This window comes from Aplidium turbinatum, chromosome 2 (genome assembly GCF_918807975.1).
Source record: "Aplidium turbinatum chromosome 2, kaAplTurb1.1, whole genome shotgun sequence".
Lineage (NCBI taxonomy): Eukaryota > Metazoa > Chordata > Ascidiacea > Aplousobranchia > Polyclinidae > Aplidium > Aplidium turbinatum.
In genome coordinates this window covers 32056363-32081511 of record NC_137473.1, presented here as the reverse complement: position 1 = coordinate 32081511, position 25149 = coordinate 32056363, and the positions used below count along the sequence as shown (strand labels likewise).

Genomic DNA, 25149 nt, shown 5'->3' with positions numbered 1-25149 from the left:
GTGCGACTGTAAAGAACGTCATAAAGTCTACGTCATAAAGTCTAGCAATCAACCGATCACGCAATAATTGTTACTGCGGGCGATTTGACTGTAGGCTATGTATGTATTTACATCAAAACAGCACATTTTAACATCAAAACAGCAGACAGTTTGCTCAAAACATCAGATTGGTAACGTGGCTTTTGTTATTGCTGGACTTTATGACGTATTCTTGAGCTGTGTTTGCACGTTTTGGTCATTTTGAAAAAAATGAAAATAAATGAAACACTGGACTTTGGGCCTTGCCAGCGCCATTGAAAACAAATTTTTTTGGGTAATTGTTTTTGAAATGTATTCTTGAATGTTCAGTTTACTCATTTTAATGCTTAATTCCGGTTTGAAATTTTCCTTTAGTATGCCTTTAAACACCAACATGGGCCTGGAGCTGTAGACGTTATTTTGTGTTCTTTTTTTCGCAAATTTTCATCGCTTTTTTTCGCGTTTTCTAGCGAATTTTCATGTCGTTTCTTTCAATAAAATCACATTTTGCAGTGTGGTGAATAGAGTTGTGATATTCGAAATCGAAATTCGGAAATAGAAAATAAATTGAATTTCGAACTTCGAATATTCAAATAATCGAAATCGAACACCCCTACTGGTGCTGCGGAATCAGATTCCTGATCATTTGATGTGGAGCTTGAATTTGCCTTTGTAAGCAAATACATAGCAGAAAGCACACATTGGAGGTCTGACATTGTTATAGTTGCCCAAGAACGTGAATTATCTAACTAGCTGATAAGGTTGTTGGCATAGTCTTCAAATCTGGAATTTTTATAGTGTTGTTTGAGTCAGAATATTGAAGCACTTGATTTTTGGGAGAGGCATGCCTTCTTTGCATAGCGAACTTCAGTGTAAAGTGTTTTGTTCTTATGATCTGTTGCAGCATCACTTTGAAGGTAAGCAGTCACTTCCTCAGAGGTGGTAAAAGGCCCCGGTGGATTTTGCGCTTTCAAGAAATCTAAATCAGCAAGTTTACTTTGCTCTAATATTAAGAGCTTCTTTTTCAGAGTAATCTTTTTCTTCATAAGCTTTCATTCCATTGCAGTCTAATTTCTTTGATGTCTTGCACTGATTTTTCCCATTCCATTTTGTCAATCTTCTGAATATTTTCAGAACTACACTTCACTTCTTTTATTGAGAACTACACTTTTGGAGACTGTATCAAGATTTCTTTACCACAAATATTTGTCTTGTAGTTCGCTAATCCGACACTATGTTCTTCACCCAGGTTGTGAACTGGCAGATTATCCAGTTTCTGTAGGACATCATCACTTGCCGATCTAATTTTCCAACAATCAACAGCGATCCTGTGTCCTCATTTGCAGCAGGATCAAAACCAAACAGAGACCCTTTTTGAGTTGCCAAGCCTTTTGCAAAAGGTTGAACAGAGCAAGCAAGCTCTTAACTTCATTACAGTGTTCTTGCAAGCAAACATCGACCGAGCTGAGAATTGTTGGTTTAAGTAATGTCGATTTGAACATATCAATTGATGAAAAAGAAGTAACACACTCTGATGTTTGCAGGAAATGATGTGCCTGAAGCATAGTCAAGTCGGGCATATATGACTCATGCAAAAATATGGCAAGTTTGCAACCCTATCATAGCTTATTAATCAAAAAATTTAGGCCCATTTTCAACTCATTAAGGCCAACTATTGCCAAATTTTCGATTTTGTACCATCGAGGTAGGCTAAATGGGCCAAACTATACACCTGAAACTTCTGAAACTGTTACCTTCCTCACTTAACTTTTCAAGACAAAACTTTTAAGATTAGTCCGAGCTTTCTATGGCCACCGGTTCAAAAGTTAGGTGTCAAATCCTATGCATTTTGGAAATCGCATGTTACACCCCCCGGTAACGGGGAGTTCCTTGAGGGGCAACCCAAAATTTTTTTTATAATATGTTTTTTTACACCCAGTAGCACATTTTTGGGGATACTGAGATTTTTTTAAATTTTAACATAGCCTACCCCCCTACTAGAATGCAGCACAGAAAACTGAATGACGTCAAAACATGTAATGTGAAAACTGAATAACCTTTTATCAATAGTCACTCTGTAAAAAGCATTCAATCGTAAATAAAATTGACTCACTTGACGAAGAAATGTAATAGGAGCTTGACCCATAGCATGCGCATCACCTATATTTGCAGAAATCACCTCTATGAAAGGTTTCTTTAAACCCTGCGAACAAACACAATTATTCTTCTCTCATGTGTTGTCACTATATTTCAGGGCACCCATCATTTAGATGCTGCCTGCCACCACTGTCAATGGACAATAAACCTTCCATATTATGGAGTGGTCTGTACAGCGGGTAATCCTTGATTATGTGGGCTGCCATATCTGCATTCCACCACAATCACAGGCAACACTCTCTGCCAAGTCCCAATGCAACATGACTGTGCCATCGCATCTTACACCAGTGAGCAAACAGTTATACCTTGATGAGGCAAGTCTAGAGAGGCCGTAACCACTGGTTCTCAGGTGGGGATCTTGACAATACTTGACAAAGTGGAGATGTCATGTCCCACCTGATCATGTTTTACATCACACGGCAATGCACCACAGTTTACCAGAGATTGCCTGAAGGCTGAGTGCATAGAGCACAAATGCCTATTTTGATTTTTTTCACAATGTGGTTGCATGTAGCAAATGGCCTGGGTTTGATAGCTCAAATACATTTTATTTGTAGAGACCAGGGGCGCAACTAGGGGGGCTGTTTAGTCGGCATGACAGCCCCCTTTAAGATTTGCATTTTCAAGAAGAGGGACGACTAACTAGACTGAGACTTACGTACTACTTAATGTGTGTCAGTTCAAGCTACGTTCTACGCATACCAAACTTGTTTCACGCTCAAGTCACATAAACTGCAATACAAAATATTAACAGACCGTCATTTATTCACGCAAACTTGTGTCAATGGTCGAATAAAAACAAATGTAAATACATTGTACCTACCTCTGTAAGGTTGGGATTAACTTAACGAAAACACAGGAATATAAAGAAGCTCACACAGTGGCCAAAAAAAAGCCGGAGTTGGGCCAACCTTCTTTGGGTCACTGTGTGAGCTTCTTTCTAATCATGTTTTAAATATGAAGACCGTTGATCTGACGTCAATTAGGCCTATGTTATACAGTACTGGATAATTTATTATGCATTTTGTTTTTGGACAATTTTACAACAAATCTCAATTTTTTTGTTGTTTCGATAACTGAGAGCTCGGAAATAATTGTAATGGTGGCCCAAAGCAAAGAATCTGCCTTTCTACACAATCGGTATTCAACAGCACCACATTGTGATGTCATAATAGACGTCATAAAGGTTTAACCGAACTGCTGGCATTGTAGTAGAGACTTGCGCCATTATGACATCACAATCCGGCATTATTACGTGATGTTGAATAGTGATGTTGGAGAATTGTAGCTTCTTTGCTTTGAACCATGAATAATTGCATTTTACTAAGTTAAACAAAGCAACTTTAATATACATAGTAAACACAATTCCATAATTCATGAAGTATATCACATATGTAACAAATACATTTATAACCAAAAGCAGCATATATCAGATGAAAATTCAGAGCCGGTGTTTAAATCTCTGCCCTAGTCATAAACGCTACGATAAGAATCATACGCGCCGACTCCCGGGGGGAGCGGGGGGCAGCGCCCCCTGTAAACTTATGGTTGAAGGCCAACAAAAATGGTTATTACAAGTGGTGTTTCAAAGATAAAACACTTTGCGAAAGAGATTTAGATCATTTAAACGGACTTTAAGAATGCTGAAAGCGAAAAACAGCCCACGTTGCTCTTGCCTGCAAAACAGCAGCTGATCGCATAGCTTTCTCATACGGTATGGAAATTTCAAAGTAGATGGTAGAGTAACTTATTCATTGCAAGATTAAGTTAACCAGCTAAATTAGACGCGGTATTTTCAACATGGTCTTCCCGCTGTGAGATCAATTATGATTCAACAGCATTGTTTTGTTCGCAATGTGTGAGAATTAAGTTGAAAACTGATAAAAGAAAAGGTGTTCAGTGGTCTTGGTCGCAGATATTGCCTGCATTAACGATGTCTCTTACCACTATTGTCACCTAGCTAACCTGACATCATTGTTTTATGCGGCTGCTTAGGTTTGACACCGACTTCAACAATCATCGCATGTTACGAAATAAGAACGATTATATTCAACACGCAAAAATAAAAAAATCGATCTCTTAAAACAGCTCTTTCCGCTGTTTTGTCTGGTGAGCTTAGCATATTGCTCAACAAGTGCATAAAGTTTAGAATTGACAAGAAATCATTAAATTTAAAAATTAAGTTTGAATCACTGCAAATAAACGTATTCAAAACTTTTACTTAAAACGACGCTATTTCAAACTCCGTAATCTACGTCGGCAATGATTTTGCGGCAGTAAAAATGCGTTTATTTTGAAAACTGCCGAGCTAGAGATAATAGCTTGTCCCGTGTATAAGTTGAACCTGTCTTTTTGAGGTGAAAATCACTTGCAAACATCTCGACCTATACTCGAGTACATAAAGGACTGTAAAGACTTTCGATAAAAAAAACAGAAAAAAAAACACTTTGCCGTTGTTAGCGCTTTGAAGGTAAGTAATTAGCAAAACGAGGTTAATAAAACTGATAGCGGGTTTCCACTCTGCTTGAAATCATGATTTTTTGCGTTTTATTTCGATAACTTCACTGTCTTAAATTGATCGTTGTTATTCTCTCGCACGAAAAGGAAATGAATCGGCTTGTTTTCCAACTGTTCCAATTATGAGCTAACAATATCAAAATTTTTACGACAAGGCGTACTACAAGCGTAAAACTAATCGTTTCAAGCAGCGGTTCTAATAAATTCGGTTGGCGACCTAGGTGTCAATAAACAAGACAGTAAGCTTAATCAAAGACTATTTTAATTGAGTAAAATAGCGGTATGTTTATGACGTCATCACCTTTCTTGCCCCCCCAAGGTTTTTTTGAAAAGTCGACGCCTATGATGTGAATATATGTAATAGATTGGAATCGATCAAGACATATAGGGTGAAGTTAGTGGACAGTTTTCTACCATCCCTAGGTGAAGTGTATGAACGGTAAAGCAAAGGTAAAGTACTTACACCCTACATTTTCGGTCGATTTCAATGTACACCAGCCCCAAAAATTCTACTTTGGGTGAATTTTATTAAGATTACCATAGACAGATAATTGATAACAACTTGATAGGATTGAATTACATAATTCAAAAACAATATTATACATAAAATAAAAAGATAACTACATAAATTTGAACAATTTTGGCAAAACTTTCTGCCCTAGTCAGAAAAATTATTTAATTCATCTAAACCAGTGGTTTTCAACCTTTTTGGTGGAACGAAACCCAATGAAACATTCCAAAAGCTCAAGGAACCCCTGTTCAATAATTTAATTGCTTTATGCAAAAAACATCGTTTGATTAATAAAATGAAATTAAAATACTCATGATCTCTAATACGTTCACGGCGATTTGACCACCGGTGTACAAACTGTCTGAAAGAACTCCTTGAACTTGAGTTATTTTTTTGTTCCTTGAAAAGGGCTAACATGTGTATGGCCGAAAACGTTCATAGTTTATATTTTATGTTCAGTTTAATATATTATGCAATTGATTGAGTTTCGCTTTTAGCAGCATGATCGTTGCTTACTTCACAGTGTAGATTCTAACGATCTGTTTAAGCCTGATGCTGCAAATTAGTTGTGGTGATATCGAATTACACGAGCTTTCGGAACACAGTTCCCTAGTCATGTGCTATGACGAATGGTGTTGAATTCAGTGAGTGCTTCTTTCATGTGGCTCTTTGGTTTAGCTTGAGGCTGCCGGCTGTTGAGTTTCTGTGCTGTTATGCGCTATTGCTGTGAAATTTTGTTGAATCAGTTGTTAGTAGATTAGGTGACGTAGTTCTTCCCTTTCGGCACGGTTGTTGATTTTTGGATTTTGCCTGCTGATGAATATGGCCTCTTTGAAAAGTAATTGTACCGAGTCATTTTCTCTGGCAATAATTTTAAATTCAAAGTCGGCGTGGCACTGTTGTTGATGATCAAAGATCGAACTTTTATCTGAGCTAAGGTGTTCTTTGATGCGGGAGTGGAGTGGGCGGATCATGCTGCCTATATAGCTTTCCCTGCATTTTTTGCATGCACTGATCTTGTAGACACAGTTCTTGGTGGTACACATGTCGTCGTTCCGTAGTTGGCAGTTTTGCAGCTGGCAAGGTTCGGATTTTTGTAGTCTCAAGATGTGCTAATGTCTCAAGTCTCAAGATGTGCTAATGTTAGTTTTTTAAGTGCATTTCGGAGGGTTCGTGAGCGTCGAAAGAGGTGGACTGGCAAGTCCAGGTCTTTGAAGACTTTCTTTATATTTTACGATCCGCGTCGTCGCTCATATAAGGAAATTCGAAATGTATTGGGTTGTATGGTGTCTGAGGTGGGGGTTGTCTGCTTTGTCGCTGTCATCGTCGTCTGGGTGGTTGCTTAAGAAAGTCCTTTGGGTATCCGTTTTCCCTGATTGTCTTTTCGAATTCAGTCAGGTGTGGTGCTGCTTTATTGGGTGAAGAACATCTATCCCTTCTTCTCTGTATTTCGTTTAAGAGTATGGTCTTCTTACTGCTTGTGGGTAGGGCCGAATCGAAGTGTGAAAGTAGTTTTGCCTTTGCTTTTTTCTGGTAGAACTCGTGGTGGACTGTGCCGTCTTTATCGATTTTTATGGTGAAGTCCAGTAGTGAGATGGTGTTGTCTGCTGTTGGTAATTCTATTTCAAAGTTGATGGCTGGGTGCGCTTGGTTGAGAGCATTTTGGATGACTAAGGCTTCCTTATTGTTGACTGTCAGCAAGAATGTGTCGTCAACATATTGTCTGTAGAGAGTGAGGTTTGTCTGGTTCCGCAATGTCTGCTTTTCAAGGGTGTCCATGAAGAGGATGGCGAGGACTCCAGGCGAGAATATAATGTTAATATATTATGTTAAATGCCGTGTGGTGGCTTGGTTTTATCTGTTTATGCTTGAAGAAAGTCACCTCTTTACCAAAATTGTAGAACTCCTTGAAGCGAAGAAAACATGTCGACAAAATTTGGCAGGAAAGCAGAAAGTTAAAGGTAATAGCACCACAAGAAAACAACGAAAATTCAGGATCGGAGAGAACTTGTTAAAGTGTAGCGCATTTATTAATAGTTGCAAACCTAATCAATATTTGATTATATTTAAACAATATGCATATAATAATAAAATATACTCTCGGATTTGAATGTAAACTTGCGGAACCCCTAGACTTACTGGCGGAACCTTAGGGTTCCGCGGAACCCTGGTTGAAAACCACTGATCTAAACAAAACAACTGATATTTATAAAATGTTAATACTAAATGACTGAAATTAATTACAATCTGCACTGATCTACGTACAAACACAATTGAAGAACAAACACAAAAGGTGTTAACATTTTGTTACAACTTCACAATGTAGATATTAACGACCTGTTTTAGCCCAGGGTTCGATCTTAACGCTGGTCCGCTAGCCAATGGCTAGTGAAAATTTGCGCGGACTAGTAGAAATGTTGCAGTACTAGTCCGATTGGCTAGTGAAAATATTTACAGGCGAAGAAGAGCTTGTTGTCACTGTGTAATATTAATACGTCCTCAAGCTTGAACAATTTTACAAACAATATTTTATTTGACTTTTATTTCGTTTTTGTCCCTCTTCGTTGGATGGGTCTGCTACTATTCGGTAAGTCCGATTCGATGAGTTCATAACCTCTAACCCTAACCCTAAAACGGCAATGATAATTAGGCTACAGTACCCGACAATTTAAAAAAAAAATTGAAAAAATCCCCCGTTAAGGGATCGGACTCACCGAATCGGACTCACCAAAACAGGCCATTCCGTCTTTGGATTGCTACCTTGTCGTAGTTGAAGAGCTCGTGTGCCTCCGTGACCTAAAAAGTTATGCTGACCCAACAAGCCAGACAGGTCTGACGCTGACGGCAGAGGCCTAACCAAACTCAATCCATCCAATAGTCCACTTCTTTTGACAGTGAACGAATATTATTATTGTATCACCCTGGCGAGTGGCGTGTCATCTTGTACTACAGATGCACACAATGTAATATTACAACATAAGTAAATATTAAGCACACACCGCATGCCACATTTATTTTTTATGTTTTAAAATTGCATTGTTTGCGTCTCTGTAGTACGAGAAGGTGTTTTTGTACGTATTGTTGCTCTCTTGTGCGTACTGAAATCGGAAAGCCTTTACTTTAGTTAGTTTCAGTTAAACCAAAACAGTTATCTTAATACATCATGAGTATGAAGGTGAATCTTGAAAAAACAAAAGTGATGGTGAGTGGAGCAGAAGGAACAGTTGTTGAGAGCAAAGTAGATCCCTGTGGAATATGTGGCAAGACAGTGATGAGAAATTCAATGCAATGCAAGGAATGTGGAAAGTGGGTACATGCAAGATGTGCTAATGTCAAGAGAGCCGCAACAAGATTGGCGAAGTGTTTTTTTTGTGGGAAATGCAGGAAAGGAAGGAATGAAGTGGAAGGCCATGATGATGAGTTCTGCCATGGCATCGAAACAGTGACAGACTTCTGTTATCTGGGTGATCGGATAGATGGAAGTGGTGGATGTGAAGCAGCGATGACAACAAGGGCAAGATTGGGCTGGGCAAAGTTCAGGGAATGTGGGAAAATGTTGTATGGCAGAAAATGTTCACTAAGGATGAAAGGAAAAGTATATCGGAGCTGTGTGCGGCCTGCAATGCTATATGGTAGCGAGACATGGCTATTGAGAGAGAGTGAACTAGCAATCCTGAGAAGAACGGAAAGGTCAATGGTGAGAGCAATGTGTGGGGTGAAAACGAGAAGGGAAAAAAGGACTGAAGAATTGTTGGATATGCTAGAGATGAGAGAGACTATAGACCAAATGGCAAGGGCAAATGGAGTAAGATGGTATGGACATGTGATAAGGAGGGAGGAAGGAAGTTTTCTTAGAAAGGCACTAGAGGTGGATGGGCACTAAAGGTGGATGGAAAGGGGAAACGCGGTCGTCCAAGAAGAACGTGGAAACAACAAGTGAAGGATGAATTTAAAAAAATCGGAGTGAAGGAGGAAGATGCAAGGGACAGGGTGAAATGGAGAAAAGGGATAAAAACAATTGCTGCGCGGAAACAATCGGCCACCCCCACTAGTGGGGAACAAACCGACGATGGATTATGATGATGATCATCAGACTTTAAGTGAAAAGTCAGTAAACTGGTCGGACTAGTGAAAAATCGTGCGGGCTAGCGAAAACGGGGAGCAACTAGTCCGGTGAGCTAGTGAAAAAAAAAGTTAAGATCGACCCCTGTAGTCTGATGCTGTGAGTTCGCTGTGGTCATAGCAAATTGCACTAGCTTTCGGAACACAGTTCCCTAGTCAGTAGTCATGTGCAATGACAAAGCTTCATCAATGTTAAACAGAATGTTAACATCTTTTGTGTTTGTTCTTCAGTTGTGTTTGTACATAGCTCAGTTTACGACTATCTGTTGCTTAGTTTAGATGAATTATAATAAGTTATTTTCCTGATGAGGACAGAAAGTTTTGCCAAAAACATTCGAATTTATGAAAACATTCGAAAAACATTGAAAACAACAAACATTCCAAAAACATTCGAAAAACATTCGAATTTTATAGTTATCTTTTTATTTTATGATTTGTTTTTGAATTATATATGCTATTCAATCCTATCAAGTTGCTATGCAATGCATTATCTGTCCAAGTGTCTACATATGGTATTCAAGAATTATCTCTCTACGAAAGCTACACAATTTTAAGATTGTATGCCAGGGGTTAATTTTATTCACACTACACTGACTACGGGAGCAAATCTTTTAGACGCAGACAGTTAGGCGCCAGTCAAATAGGCACGCACACTGTGGCGTTTGGATATTTAAGTACGGAGCACTGTGGCTAGGGGTGTTCAATTTCGATTATTTGAATATTCGAAATTCGAAATTCAATTTATTTTCGATTTCCGAATTTCGATTTCGAATATCACAACTATTCACCACACTGCAAAATGTGATTTTATTGAAAGAAACGACATGAAAATTTGCTAGAAAACGCGAAAAAAAGTCATAAAAATTTGCGAAAAAAGAACACAAAATAACGTCTACAGCTCCAGGCCCATGTTGGTGTTTATGAAAAGCTGATCGACATGGTCACCCGTCAGTCGGGATCTCAGCTTCGTGACGGTTAGGCCAGCTTTTAAAAACAATCGCTCTGCTGGAGCCGAGGTCGCTGGGATCCCAAACACTTCAAGTTCATTTTCACTGCCGCGACATTTCACTGCAGAGGTTTCGACTCGAAAGCGACATCGAGTATGTTTGCAAGCGCATAAAGCTAAATGCACGCTCCGTCTACGTAGCAAATTATGTTGTTTTTGGGTGCATTCAACATCTGATGACATTGAATCGACGCAAAATGTTAGATTTTTGCTATGTCCCAGGCAGCAAAATCAGTCATTTTTACATTGATTCAACGTCTGCAGACATTAAATCAATGTAAAAATGACAGATTTTGTTGTCTGGTGTTGGATTGTAGCATCGCAACTCATTCTAGTGATTATTTATTGCGAAGCTGTTGCGGTTTGCATTCAAAAAGTGTTTTCCTGCTGCCGATTACTAGTTCATCTATTGTTTTATGTATCAATACAGCATAAAAAGTTGTCCCCACACAGAAATATGCGTGGGAGCCTGGCTCCCACACAGGCCCGTAGCCAGGGGGGCATTGCCCCCCCTTGACAAAATCTTAACATTCTCGAGCAACAGCTACAATTATAATGATTTTGCCTATTTAAATTTTTTCGGCCCCCCCTAAAAAAAAGTTGACCCCCCCCCTTGCTCTGCGGTCTGGCTACGGCCCTGCCCCCACGGCTTAAGCGCCTATGGATTCGGTAAAAAATGGATAAAACTGCGACAAAGCTCAGCTTACACTTTCTGCTATTGCACAACCTAGCTATCTTCATTCTTGAGAGAAATTTGGCTTTAAAAATGCCAACCTGGCATCCCTGGCCGTTGGACCCGCGAGAGCATGTGATAGTCACGTGATCGACGATGCGCATGCGTCGAAGTCTTTTTTCGCTTGCAAAATGCGACAAGACAGATTTCGCGCCACTCGCGTAACTTTCAACCGCGTTCTGCCGAAAGGGCGGCTATAATTTCGAATCTGTCCGATACGAAAAACGCATTTCGAATATCACCTTAACCGTTTGTCCTGTGGCGGGGGGGTTGGTGGGGACTTGGTACTTTTCAAAGCAATATCACTAAACAACTACGCGATCCACACCTTTGAAATTTTTTGACTTTTCCTAAAAATTATTCAAGTATTTATTCCGCTTTAAATGACGTTGCTATTGTCTATAGTTTCAGGGATATGACATGATTTTCATAACATACTCTGATATTTTAGCTTGCTACTAGCTAGCCTTTTTGTTTTCAAATTATACGGATTAATAGGATTACTGAGCGCCGCCGTGCGTGGAACTGCGACGCAGATATCTCATGACTTGGCTTTGTTGTAACGCATTCAACCATAACAATTCCGCCTTTTGTTTGCAAACTAGAGTTTTGAATTGCTTTGATTAATCTTTTAATTACATCTGAGTTTCTTTGAAATTATCAGAGAGCATACGATGAGCCATGCTGAAAAACATGTGATTTTACATTGTTTTCTATGGCAAATACATTTTGTTTCTAACTTACAACAAGAAGCAGTAGGAAAATTCTTGACAAAACTCAGTTTATCTCATAAAACAAACCGACTGACGTGGTAAGTTTCTTGTTGATTTCTTGTCGGAAAACAACAAGGAGTGAGTTCTTGACCCGCCAATAAACTTCTGCATGTACCTGAACACTTATATTCACATGAATATTTATGGATGTAGTTAAAATATTTTATAAAATCGAGAGATTGAAGGATATTGAAAAGAACTTGACATCGGCTATCTAAACTTCTCCGCTTTTGTGGAAAAACACGCGCAACTAAATTATTGTGCTTTGACAAACATTGCACATATTGTATAATCACTGAATCTTTACCTAAATGGTAATTTTGCAGTTGCTTGAGAGATTACAAAATTATTTTTTCTCTACGAGGATTCAAAAGTTTGATATATCTCAGCAGAAACACTATTATTAGGACCAACTCAATAAATTCAAACTTTTTATTCAAATGTTGGTTTTCAAAAGCTTGTTTTCACAAAACCGTGTAGGCCTATATCTTTTTCTCAATAAATTATGACATTTATGTCATTTGGAGCAAAGTTGTTGGTTGGGTTGAGAGAATCTGAAATCAATGCCTCGTTTTTGTAACGTAATCTATCAGTCAGCCGCTTTTGTGCCCTTTTGTTTTCTAATACATTTCCGTGACAAAAGATTGGCTTTTGCAATAACGCCATCAACCGCGAAGTGGCATTCTTTGCATCTCAAACGCTATACCATTCTCAGCAATTTTTCTAAAGCATTGTTGCACAAAATACATATCTGACAACATAAGGGAAATATGTTGAATTGAATTACTTTTTACACGGATTGTTTTCCTTGTCTCATAAAACTAATTAGAAAAAAAGGAAAAACGATTTTTATCATTTGGCATAAAAATTTGTATATTGAGGTTCACCTTGGTTTGCATAAGGAGAAATTAAAATCACAACGAAGGATTGCTCTAAGTGATTTTCACAGCTATTTGGTCCTTCGCTATGAAACCAATTATAGTTTCTATCAGATGAAACTTGTTCAAACTATATTTTTCTAAAACTATGGTTCATTCAAGAATATAATACTTGGTAAATATAACTTATTTCATTTTTGTGTTTTTACTTCGACTTTTTCACAAGCAAGACTTTACACAAAACAACTTCACTGTGAGACTACCCAATAACGTCGATAAGTAATTTTCAGCGTAAGTCGATTGACCAGAGTAGCCTAAGTGGACCAGAAAGATGTGGCAAAGACTTGATTACTTTTTATCAAAATATTTGCACATTGGGAACAGCAATCACTTTGTCTCACATCAGCAAGTCACTTTGATGGTGGCAATGCGCAGGGTATCGACTCCGGCTGGGGAGCCGGAGTCGATACCCTGCGCATTGCCACCATCGCGCTAGTTCACGCTCCAGCAGAATACTGTGCACCTGTCTGGAGCCGCAGTGCCCACTGCCATCAAATTGACACTGCCATAAATGACGCCTTGCGTATCGTGACAGGATGCCTGCGACCTACACCATCGGAAAATCTCCCTGTCCTTGCAGGCATCCAACCAGCTGAGCTTCGTCGCGAAGAAGCTATCCTGTCTCTTTCTCGTCGCGCTACGAACCCCAACCACTTGCTCTACTCAAGTCTCTATGAGTCTGTGAACGAGAAACCTCAGCGACTGAAATCGAGACACCCATTTGTACGTGCCGCACAACTCCTGATGAAAACTGCTGAAGACCAATCCATCAGTGCGGCTACCTGGGCGGACCACCAATGGAGCTCGGAGTGGAAGAAGAACTCCTCAAGACTCCAAAGTTTCATCTCCGACACCAGCAACCACCCAACCGGAATGCATTTGCCAAGGAAGGCCTGGGTGCGGCTCAACCGCCTGCGTACTGGCGTCGGACTATTCCGCTCGAACATGCACAAATGGGGGATGGCTCCATCCGCGATTTGGGGTCCACGTCTTTTAGGCGCAGACAGTTAGGCGCCGGTCAAATAGGCGCGCACACTGTGGCGTCTGGATATTTAGGTGCGTAGCACTGTGGCGCCCGTTCATTTAGGTGCTATTCCTAGTAAAGTCTGCAGATTGTATCAGCTTGGCAGAAAGGGCAATGCTTTTCACACAAAATGTTTTATTGAACAGAAAAATATATTGTTTTGTTAATGCGCGTGTGAAGATGACGTGCGAGACAACGCTCTACTACTCTTGATATTAGCACATCTCCACAGGACATTTGCTATTCATCCTGAACACCGGTTGCAGCCAGATGGAACTCTACTTAATCTGTTATCTTTCGCAATTAGGCTACTTCTACTCGGGATGGATTGGTCGTGTGGCGAGTAGCCTACTTATGAGACAATGCTCTACTACATGAATACATTTCTATAGGGCATGTGAACCCTGGCTGCAAGCATAATGGTGCGACTTCGCTGGTTATTAAACATAGTCAGGGTTTTGACGGAAAACTAAGTTACTCTTCACTCAAGCCTACCAACCATCCGCTTGAATATAGGCTATTTTATTATATTTTTTACTGATGTTTAGCGTAGTTATTATTTGACTTACCTAACTAAAAGTGAACTCAGTCATGTTTGGAAACTTGAATAATTTATTGATAAAACTTTCGCTGACGCAAACCTGGACTAACAACAACTAAATACCGAACATGCGCATTAAAATACAATATATTTTTCTGTTCAATATAACATTTTGTGGGAAAAGCATTGCCGGTTTTAAGCAGCATTTGCCGGTTTAAGCATTGCCGGTCACTCACGGAAGCCATGACATATTTTTTTGTTCAATATAACATTTTGTGTGAAAAGCATTGCCTTACCTGCCAAGCTGATACAATCTGCATACTTTACTAGGCATAGCACCTAAATGAACGGGCGCTACAGTGCTCCGCACCTAAATATCCAGTTGCCACAGTGTGCACGCCTATTTGACCGGCGCCTAACTGTCTGCGCCTAAAAGACTTGCTCCCGCGATTTGTGAGTGTGGTAAGGAGGAACAAACCGTAGACCACACCATTTGTAATTGCGCCATCTACCATGCGCCAAATGGTGTGCGTGGTCTGCGTGAACTGGATGACAAATCAATTGAATGGCTGCTCGACACCTGCCCAAACATCTAGACCGCGTCGCCGCCACTGCCCAAGGGTGGTAAAAGGCAGAGCCCCTCGACCCTTGGAGTGGCGAAGAAGGTTCAAACGAAGAAGAAGTCACTTTTTGTCATTGGTTGAACGTCTGCAGACGTCTGAACTAATATACAACAAAATTGGTTTTCTGAGTCTTTGGTTCGGAAAAACGTCATTATGACGTATTGTGACGTGGACTATCGGCCAGCAGTAGTTCATGCGCCTTTTGTTTTTGAGTGTGTATCAATCACAAAAGATGGCTTTTGCAGTAACGCTGTCAACCGCAAACTGCATCTAACGAGCTATTTCAACATTTGAAGAGAAAAATCTTCTAATGCGTAAGAAATAGCTTGCCACAAAATGCATGTCCAACAAATTAGAAAAAAATGTAGAAAACGTTATCCTGCAAATCTACTTGACAACATGAAAAAAGCCATGCCAATCGTTTAGACACAAACGTGCATTTTTAAAATATCAATAACCTTCAATGTTGCCGAAGGAAAAAGTCAAAACTTTGGTGATTGTTTCTTTTGTACGACAATAGTAATCAGCCTAAAAAATATTTTTTTGCAAGATTTGATATCTTGCTAAATGTATTTATTTTTCGTATCGTTATCCCACGACTTTGAGTTTGTCACGCAGAACGGGAGTTCCATTTGGCAATGTACAAACAACCTCTTCTATAGCCCACCAATACGATTTGACTAAGCGATTATTATATCACTACACTTTATCAAAATTGTTTTATTCAAAGTGATCATTGTTGGTAAGTATGGAAACATATCACTTTTGTAATGCATCGTGACATAGTTTATCAGTCAGAAGTTTTAGACGCTTTTTGTTTTGGAGTGCATGAAGGTCTAAGTTGGAATGAGCTCCTATCGAAGCAAGCAACTACCTTTGGATAGGTTGTTCTTCAAATACCATGTGACACCATTAGGCTACCTTACTTTTCGGTATTTAACCGCTAGCCAGACAGCAATTCATACATTTTTTACATCGATTCAACGTCTCTAGATGTTGAAACAATGTTAAAAACGAATGAATAGCTCCCTGGGATGTGCTGCAAAGTACAAAGTGTTTCTTGATCATGTATAACCAAATTAGACAGTGTGAGTGTGAAAAGAAAACTGGATAAAACACAATTGTCACAAATAAAATGTTTACTAAAGCTCATTGCTTGATTTAGTTCTAATATCAAGTGATGACAGTACGTTTGAAAATATGTAGACTATAACATGTGGCTATAACAGTTTTTTTTGTGGTGATTTTGTCTCATTCTCTGCAAATGTTGAGACAAAGCAAAAAATTTTTTCAATGCCTCCGGCAAAACAACAAGCAAACGCAAGTCTGACACCAATTACGATTTCATTGAAGCGTGAACGACGTCTACGCGTAAAAGATTAAAGTCCAACACAAAAGAATCCGCCGGTCACACTCAATTATAAAGTAATTAAGAAGCGGTTTCTCAAATCAAATAAAAAAAATATGACCAGCGATCAAATTATTTGATTTTTCAAGTTGTGCTGTTGAACAAATTGCAAAAGATTTTCGATGCTGTGTTGTCAGATGAATTATCTGCATCATGTGAAAATTTGATTGTTCTATCTTGTGTAGTTTTGGAGTTACACAAGCTCAAAGTGCTAGTGTCGAACCGACCCCTCCGTCCGCAAGTCAACTGGCCAAAAAACGTCACAGGAAATAGGGTTAATCGAAATCGAATCGAAATTGAACACCCCTAACTGTGGCGCCCGTTCATTTAGGTGCTATTCCTAGTAAAGTCTGCAGATTGTATCAGCTTGGCAGGTAGGGCAATGCTTTTCACACAAAACGTTATATCATATTGAACAAAAAAATATGTCATGGCTTCCGTGAGTGAAGCTGCTTAAACCGCAATGCTTTTCACACAAAATGTTATATTGAACAGAAAATATATTGTGTTTTAATGCGCGTGTTCGGCATTTATTTGTTGCTAGTCCAGGTTTGCGTCGGCGAAAGCTTTATCAATAAATTATTCAAGTTTCCGAACATGACTACTTTTAGTGAGTCAAATAATGACTACACAAACCATCAGTCAAAAATATACTGTAGCCTACGGTATATTCAAGGAAGCGAGAAGTAAACTTGAGTGAAGAGTAACTTAGTTTTCCGTCAAAACCCCGTCAAAACATGCTGTGACGGCGGACATGTCCGCCGTGAATTTCGAGGCCTGTATGTAAATGTAATGCAACTCAATACAAAAATGCACTTCGGGTCAAAATTTTGTTAAAAAAATAATAAATAAAAAAATGAACGCTTCCGGGTAGTATCGAACTCAGTCCCTCTAGAATAGGAACCGGCGACGCATCGCACGCGCCACGTAACGAGTTGAATAAAATGGTCAGATTTAGAACTTATATACGCGCTTCTCGTCTTCTGCTTTGAAAGAGAAAAAGAAAAAAAGTGACTGTATAGTGACGTCATGACCGGTCAAATAGTGTTTCAGATTCAAAGATCGGCGCCGGTCAAATAGCCACTGCCTAGAAGTAATTGCGAAAGATAACAGATTAAGCAAGGTTCCATCTGGCTGCAACCTGTGTTCAGGATGCATAGCAAATGTCCTACGGAGATGTGCTAGTATCAAGAATAGTAGAACGTTGTCTCGCACCTCATCTCCACACACGCATTAACACGACAACATATGTTTCAGTTCAATATAACATTTTGTGAGAAAAACATTGCCTTACCTGCCAAGCTGATACAATCTGCAGACTTTACTAGGAATAGCACCTAAATGAACGTGCCACAGTGCTCCGGGCAACACTAAAAGGCGGAAACGCGGAAATAAGCCGGGCGTGAAATGGCGTGTTGTCCGCAGAAGTAGCGATTTAATGCCGATGTAAAAAACGCGAAAGTACGATCTTGGCGTCCATATTGTTTAACACAGCGATAACTTCATCATGAAAGAATGAAATGTTGCAACATGGTAAAAGGCGGAAATGCGATTTTTTACAACAACTCACCACCGAACCTACTTTTATGTTGAAATATCATTGAAAGATATTGTTTAGAAGCAATTGTGAGGTCATTAAATACTTTGACTGTTTTAATTGCACAGTTATTGGAGTAAATTTCGAAAATTGAAAGGAATTTATTTAAACCGGAAAAAGGCGGAAATGCGATTTTCAACAACAACTCAATACCGAACATTTTCTTATGTTGAAATATTATTGAAACATATTGTTTAGAAGCAATTGTGAGGTAATTAAATACTTTGACTGTTTTAATTCTACAGTTATTGGAGTAAATTTCGAAATTGAAAGGAATTTATTGAAATAGGAAAAAGGCGAAAATACGATTTTAGCCACAACTCAATACCGAACACTTTCTTATGTTGAAATATCATTGAAAGATATAATTTAGAAGCAATTGTGAGATCATTAAATACTATGACTGTTTTAATTCTAAAATTATTTCGGTTTATTTCCGCGTTTCCGCCTTTTAGTGTTGCCCCAGTGTTCCGCACCTAAATATTCAGACGCCACAGTGTGTGCGCCTATTTGACCAGCGCCTAAAAGACGTGGACCCTTGACTACAGCCAAAATGCTGTCCACTTCAGCCTAATTCTACTGTATGGTAATTTTAAATTATTGTCAATTTTATTTAGAAATACACCTGTTCCAGTTCTCGCCGAATAGCTCCAGCACGAACAACAATCGGACCCCGCACAGCATATTCGACTTTTCTTGTGTTTTGATTCATGGAGTCCAAAGTCAAGACTTTTTGGCAACAAGCTGACACATTCGCAAGGCCTCGTTTCAGTATGACACTTGCTGCCAAATGTCTTATATGACATGGTTTAATACAAAGAAGCTTCATTTCAATAGACCAAGTGGTATTAGGCTGAAATTAATTCATCATATATAAAATATTTAACCTACTTTGTCTAATTTTAAGTGTAATGGCAACACCTGAAGCACAGAACAATAAAACCTGAAATCTTAATTCTTGCAAAATCTAACAGTTGAGAAAAGTTACGGTATGCTGTTGTACTTTCTGGGTCTTCTCATGTCAATACATCAAAATTGTGTGCATTTTTTTCTCTATATTTTGCCACCCTTTTTAATTTTATTATGCAAACTGCAAAGTCTTAAGAAAATATTATACAGTAAACTAAATCCAATGTAGGCCTAACACCATTTAAGAAAGTATGAAAGTAGTCGGCTTCATGGCAGAGTGAGCTTGAAAGGATTTTAGTTCAATCCTGCTATGCAATCACTGATAAAATAAGAGGAGCAGCTAACAATTGGTTTTGAATCTTTATTCTCAGATTGAGAAAGCCAGAGAGAGATTGTTTACTAGCCTTTCAATATTGTAAATCAAATATATATTATACTTAACAAAATAAAAACATATAGGCCTAGGCAAGAAAGACCAACAAACGGTGCTCTCACAGTTCGCCCTGTTGGTCAACTGGGTGATGACGTCTTTATACACGTCACACACGTTGGAATGGACTGTTATAAAGGAGGAAGTACGGGGTGGAAATGCACTGAGTTAGGGTGAGGGGTTAAAGTAAGTGGGAAATGTTTGTTTTCCATATCTTTGGTTCAGACCACAGCGAAATGGAAAGAAATAACTTGGTAACAAAGAGAACTAACAGATTTTTATGTCCAGAAGAAATGATTTTATATGTAACTTTTTAACACTTCCAACGCAAGGGGGGGTTTTAACCCTCAAACCCATCCTCTCTTGCGTACGCCACTGTTAATAGGGAATTACATAAATGAGCGAATGATTTGCGAGCCGTCAGACACAGTATATAAATCTGTAAAAACCCGTTATGAATATTCATTATTTTCAAATTTCAACCATGTGCAAAATGCTTTTCTCCTATAATATTTGCGTTCTTTTTCTTTAAAAAACTCACTTGTTGTGAAAATGGTAAATCGTTTTCCACCCAATCACTCAACCACAGCTTTTAGTACTCAGTAGCAATTCTGTTCTGGTTCAATGGCGATGGATCGCTTTTAATTTTCTCCGTTTTAGTAAAACGTTACATTATGACGTCATTGCCTCTACTCAGTGAGCGATTTCGAGTAATGGGTAGTACCAAATTTAAGTCATAAGTAGAGTAGACAACCGGAAACAGACATTGCCGTCGGCTGCAGCGTGGGTCAGGTGTATGTCGGAAGGCGTACATCGATGCATAGCGCTCAAGTCCGCTTTCTCGCAATGCAGGATAAAGATAAACAAACAAACAAACAAACAAATCTCCGATTTCATCAACAATAACTTTTAAAAAATAGCTTCGATCAGTTTCAAGTTGCTGCATGAAGTAGCCTAGGCTAACAACTCGGCAATGGTTATTTGACCGGCTCCGGTCTTTTAATCTAAAATACTATTAGACCGTTCTTGACGTGACCAGGGACGGATTTAGCTGATGGGGGCAAAGGTGGGCAAAGTTACAGTAACTGAGTTACAGTTACAGTTACTTGGCCAAAATAGTAACTGAGTTATCGTTACAGTTACCAATTTTAAAAAGTAACTAGTTACCGTTACTAGTTAGCCTACAGTTACTAGTTACTTTCAGTTACTCACAAATCTGAACATAGGCTAAAATGCTGCACCTGGCCAGCTCTGCATGCAAGTCCAGTTTCACCGCAATGTTTGATAGCCTTTATAGCAGTGACGTTCGGTGGCTTAAACCGTTGGGAAAGCAACTTGGAAATATGCTGCAGCAAGGTAGTAGGCACGAAAGGCGTAACCATCGGGCGAAGCCTGAAGGCGTGTTGCCGAGGGCAACACTTCCAGCGGGGGGTCTGGGGGGCCTCCCCCAGAAATTTTTGAAAAACATTTCCAATTTGGTGTGCTCTGAGAGCAATTCCAAAACAAATCAAAAATAAAAATCTGTCAAATTGTGCTTCGCCTATGTCGTGATTATACATCCATTTAATGTTTAGAAGTCATTAACAATCTTAATTTTAACGTTGCAGGACCAAAATCCAGTGTTAGACATAGAATAATAGTTGTCTAAATGTTTAATTCGTCATGAATGTTCATTCTCAGATATTCAGTTAAGCCTACACTGTTAATTAAGTTAATACACAGTTAAGCCTACTATAAAGTTTATAGTGTTAGAGCCATCCATGCTAACATAACAGCACAAAACCAACAATGTTTTATTTAAAAAAAGTTACTCAGTGGCTTATAAGTTAATTTCCTTTGAGAAATACGAGCATTTCAAAGTGCTCGTCACTTAGACCTGCTCTTTTGGGCTTTAAAAGGTCCTTGCCAATCGTCGTCGTCGTGTGAGCGTTTGGGGCCGAGGGCCTATCCCAGGGCTACGGTATACTCAACTGGCGGACCGCAGTCCGAATCCGGACCTTCTGGGTGTTGAAGGTGGACCTCGGGCTTCTGGAAGAATAACCGTTGCCACATTTTAGGGCCTCTTTAAACAGATTTCCATCAGGAAAAGCAATTTTTTGTGATTATCCAATGAGCTGGGGGCGAAGCCTCCAGACCCTCCAACGCTTAATTTGCCGTCTTCTCTGATGTGCGATCCACTCAGCTACACTACAAAGACACACAATACATTTTTTTTTCCTTTTTTAGGCCTATTTCTTTGTTTGTGTCAGACAAAAATCCAAATCGTGTTACATACTACCTGAAAAGTGTTTTGGTGCTCGTAGGCTATACTGGTTGTTTAATTTTGCCCTGGTTGGTTTAATTTTGCCCTAATTAAGCCCTGGTCTATCATTTCTTTCACCGCCCCAGACTCACGATCTTCCCGGACTACACTGGAAGGCTACTAGAGAGCAGCCAGTCTTTGGTTTTATCATCCATGACACGCAGACTTTCCACTCCGTTAGGTGGCTTGAAGATGGTACAGTCATTGATGATGTCCGCCCAGATAGTTCAATTGGTTAGCGCGTCACTTCTGGAACGAAGAAGCTTCAAGATCAAACGGCGCTGGTTCGACTCTCAGGGCGTGCGCTTGAGCAATGCGCGTTAAGGACTGCTTTCCGTTTAGCGACATTTAATAGATGGAATAATTCCCCGGCAACAAGACTTCAACAATCAACAATCGGAAACTTTACTCTGTCAATCTCGGTGACCGGGCCTGCATCAGAGATTTAAAGCCTTTAGTCCACAAGTATGCGAAACTGCCAGCATTAAGCTCTACAAGAAGCTTTCCCAGTCCGAGGATAAAGATTCAATCAATCAATGATGTGGTCTGCGGTTTGTTCCTCGGCACCACATTCACAGGAGGAGGAAGAGGCCATTTCCCATTGGTGCATGGTTGATTGGAAAAGCCCGACGCCCATACAGAGACGGTTGAGGCGCACGCGCACCCATGCCTGTCTTGGTAGTGTCATGCCGATGGTGAGTGTGTCGGCGTCTAGTGATGAACAAGTGATGCAATGAAAACAATACTTCCACTGCAGCACTTGACGGAATGGGAGTGTTATGTTTTTAAAACAGTTTTTTCATCGGTCCGCTTGTGAATCTGGATCCGCTTCACTTGGGCTCAGGATCCGCTTCCAAATACTCCTGTAACAGATTCAACGCGCATCGCTTTCTTTTTTTTGTTTTTGCGTAAAGTGGTGCAAAAAAGTCCTCTATGGCTCTACCAGCATCCACTTCAGTGTCGCTGCTACTCCCCTCTTCAGCAGAGCACTTTGCTTCTTCAATTGCTTGAAGCATGTTCTGTTTTATTTTGGTCTTCAATTCAGCAGTATTGCTTAATTGTCAGCCAGATAAATCTAGACACAGATAAATCTAAATTGTGAGTGGAATGCAGTCGCAAGCTGAAAGTCGCTGTCCTCAAACCAATGACCAAATCTGGTTTGTATTGCTTCCACAAGAACGTCCACCAACGGCAAGCAAACAGCAATGCTGTTGCTGGTTTTGATGCCAGACATCTTTTTAGAGGCATTGCAAGCGTTACACTAAATGCAATAAATTTCAACTTCTTGAAGGAAACTAACTAACTGACTATTAAGCATCAAGAAATTGCTTTTAACCGCTGCGTGTTTCTTGATGCTTATAGTCATTTAGTTAGTTACCTTCAAGAAGTTGAAATTTACTGCATTCTTATAAATATTTTCAGGTTCCTCAGGGCTTAAGTTAAACCGAAAATGTTTGACTGTTAAACTATTTGTAAATATGTAAAATATATTGTTATAATGCTCAGCCCTGTTGTATTGTTGTGTCTTGCCTCTCTTTGGTACGTATTGATTAATCGCCAAAACCAATTAATTTAGCCAAATCAGTTATCAAAAATTGCCAAATCAATAATCATGAAGCCAAACGTCTTAAAAAATCGCCAGATTTCTGGATTTTGGCGAATTCGCCAATATGGCAACCCTGCTCCACAAGACCACAAAACAAAAGTAGAACCGCGCATGCGCCGATACAGCTGCGAGAAAAATGCATTATTGCGCAAAACACAGTAAACACGCACAAAGCAAGACATAAACACGTGCAGAGAAATAAACGGCAATTAGAAACTGAACTTTCAATGCAAAAGTAACTTGTAACTGTTGAAAAAGTGCTAAAATAGGAACTAGTTACCGCGTTTCGTTACTTTTGGAAAATAGTAACGAGTTACCGTTACAGTTACTCGAAAAGTAGCCTAACTAGTTACAGTAACTAGTTACTTTTGTAACTAGTTACTGCCCACCTTTGGATGGGGGGGCAGTAGGGTGCATCATCTGCCCTTTTTTGTTTAAATTTTGTTCTGCAGTTGTCAGAAGTGTTCCTTTTGTCAAAGTAAACACACCTGTGAAGTTTTATGCGAAATGATTTGGATCTAGGGGTACCACATCGCAAATGAATTTTTGACATATAGACGTCGAGCGAAAACGTGAAAAGCCTTGTTTCAGATGGCATGTTTGTGGTATAGGCTACATATGTACCGTTAGTCCATAAGCGTTAAATCATTCATTTTAGGGTTTTTTCTCTCTTAACTGCACACCTTTTGATCGTTATATTGCAAAAAAATATTTGCTGAACTTTATCTAAACTTTAACATTCACTGTTTTGGTCACAAAACACCAATAAATGCACATTGTTTTGCCAAATTTGCAAAATTCTGTATTTTTCGAATTGAAATAACACAGTTAGAAAAGGCACAGTTGCCTGCTCAACAAAATATGCAGTATCCATTGAACATTGCTGTTGATTTCCTTCTTCCGTAAATTCGGAAGCTGCCGATAGCTGCCTTCAACAGTCTGCAGAACAGTTGGGAATCTCTGTTCAGACTTTGCCGATGAAACATAGTCGCATCCAAGCTTGACGCCCCGTTCAGCTGCATCATTCATTACTCACAGCTGCCTTACAACTGTGCAGCAAGCTGCATATGAAGGACAGCTGTCTCACTGAAGAACATCTTTGTCCATGAAACTTGTACAATGGCCAAGCTTTAGTGCTGCAAAAAGGAACCAGGAATCTTCATTGATTAGATCAGCCAACTTGGTGGCTGACAACATTGGAATCAACCTTAGTTTTCCAAAACCTTCTACAAATCTTTTTAATGGCTGTCTGAAACTTTTCATTTTCTTCAGTATTGCTCTTGCCATTGCTGCTTTCTCAGCTGGCAGTGTCTTGGTGCTGAAAAGGGCAAAGGGAGAAAGTTCTCCAGACAAGTACCATGTGTGTAGCATGAAATATTTGAGCGCTACCTCTGCTACCAGCTTGTCTTCTTCTTTGTATTGGTGTAAGACTTCAATAAAGCGCAAATTGTTTGTTGGTGCGTTGACTTGGCACGGTGCTAAAAACCAGTACCAGCCATAGCACGACAAGATAAATTTGACAAGACGTTTAAACTTTGCAATTTGTATGTAATTCACCTTTTGCACGTCATGAACCAGTATGTCTGATAGAATGCAAAGGGATAAGTGTTCAACCATGTCGGAGTCGGTGTTTTTGTGATAGCAAATACTGGATGCACAGTTGCTTGGGCATGTGTCCAGTGAAAGCCCTGGATTTCATTTTGCACATGAAAGGAATAATTCTCTGAAAAGTCCATTGCAATCAAAACATCACCTTCTTGCAAATTTTCTTTTCTGGACTTGTAATAATTTGATTGTGCTTTGGACACATAACTATGTGGAAGAAGTTAGACCAGCTTCTCAATCAAGGTTTCTATAAAATCTGAAACACTCGTGATCATCGTAACAATTTCTGCTCTATCAGCTGTTGTCCACTGTTTAAAAGTGATGTCTTC

General features: G+C 39.4%; 1 protein-coding gene across 2 annotated transcripts in view; it reads right to left on the bottom strand.

The window, feature by feature from the left end:
- The window catches only part of LOC145787918 (alanine aminotransferase 2-like), a 30260-nt gene extending 11379 nt beyond the window's left edge, over positions 1 to 18881 (bottom strand). The window contains exons 1-2 of one of the 2 annotated variants that reach the window (XM_082599758.1): positions 18594 to 18881; positions 2132 to 2221 (exon numbers count right to left, since the gene is read on the bottom strand). In XM_082599758.1, coding sequence (XP_082455884.1) covers positions 2132 to 2221; positions 18594 to 18797 — 294 coding nt within the window. In that variant the 5' untranslated portion in view covers positions 18798 to 18881. The remainder of the gene's footprint in view (positions 1 to 2131; positions 2222 to 18593) is intronic. The other variant, XM_082599764.1, reaches the window with a different exon arrangement.
- Positions 18882 to 25149: the final 6268 nt, after the last annotated feature.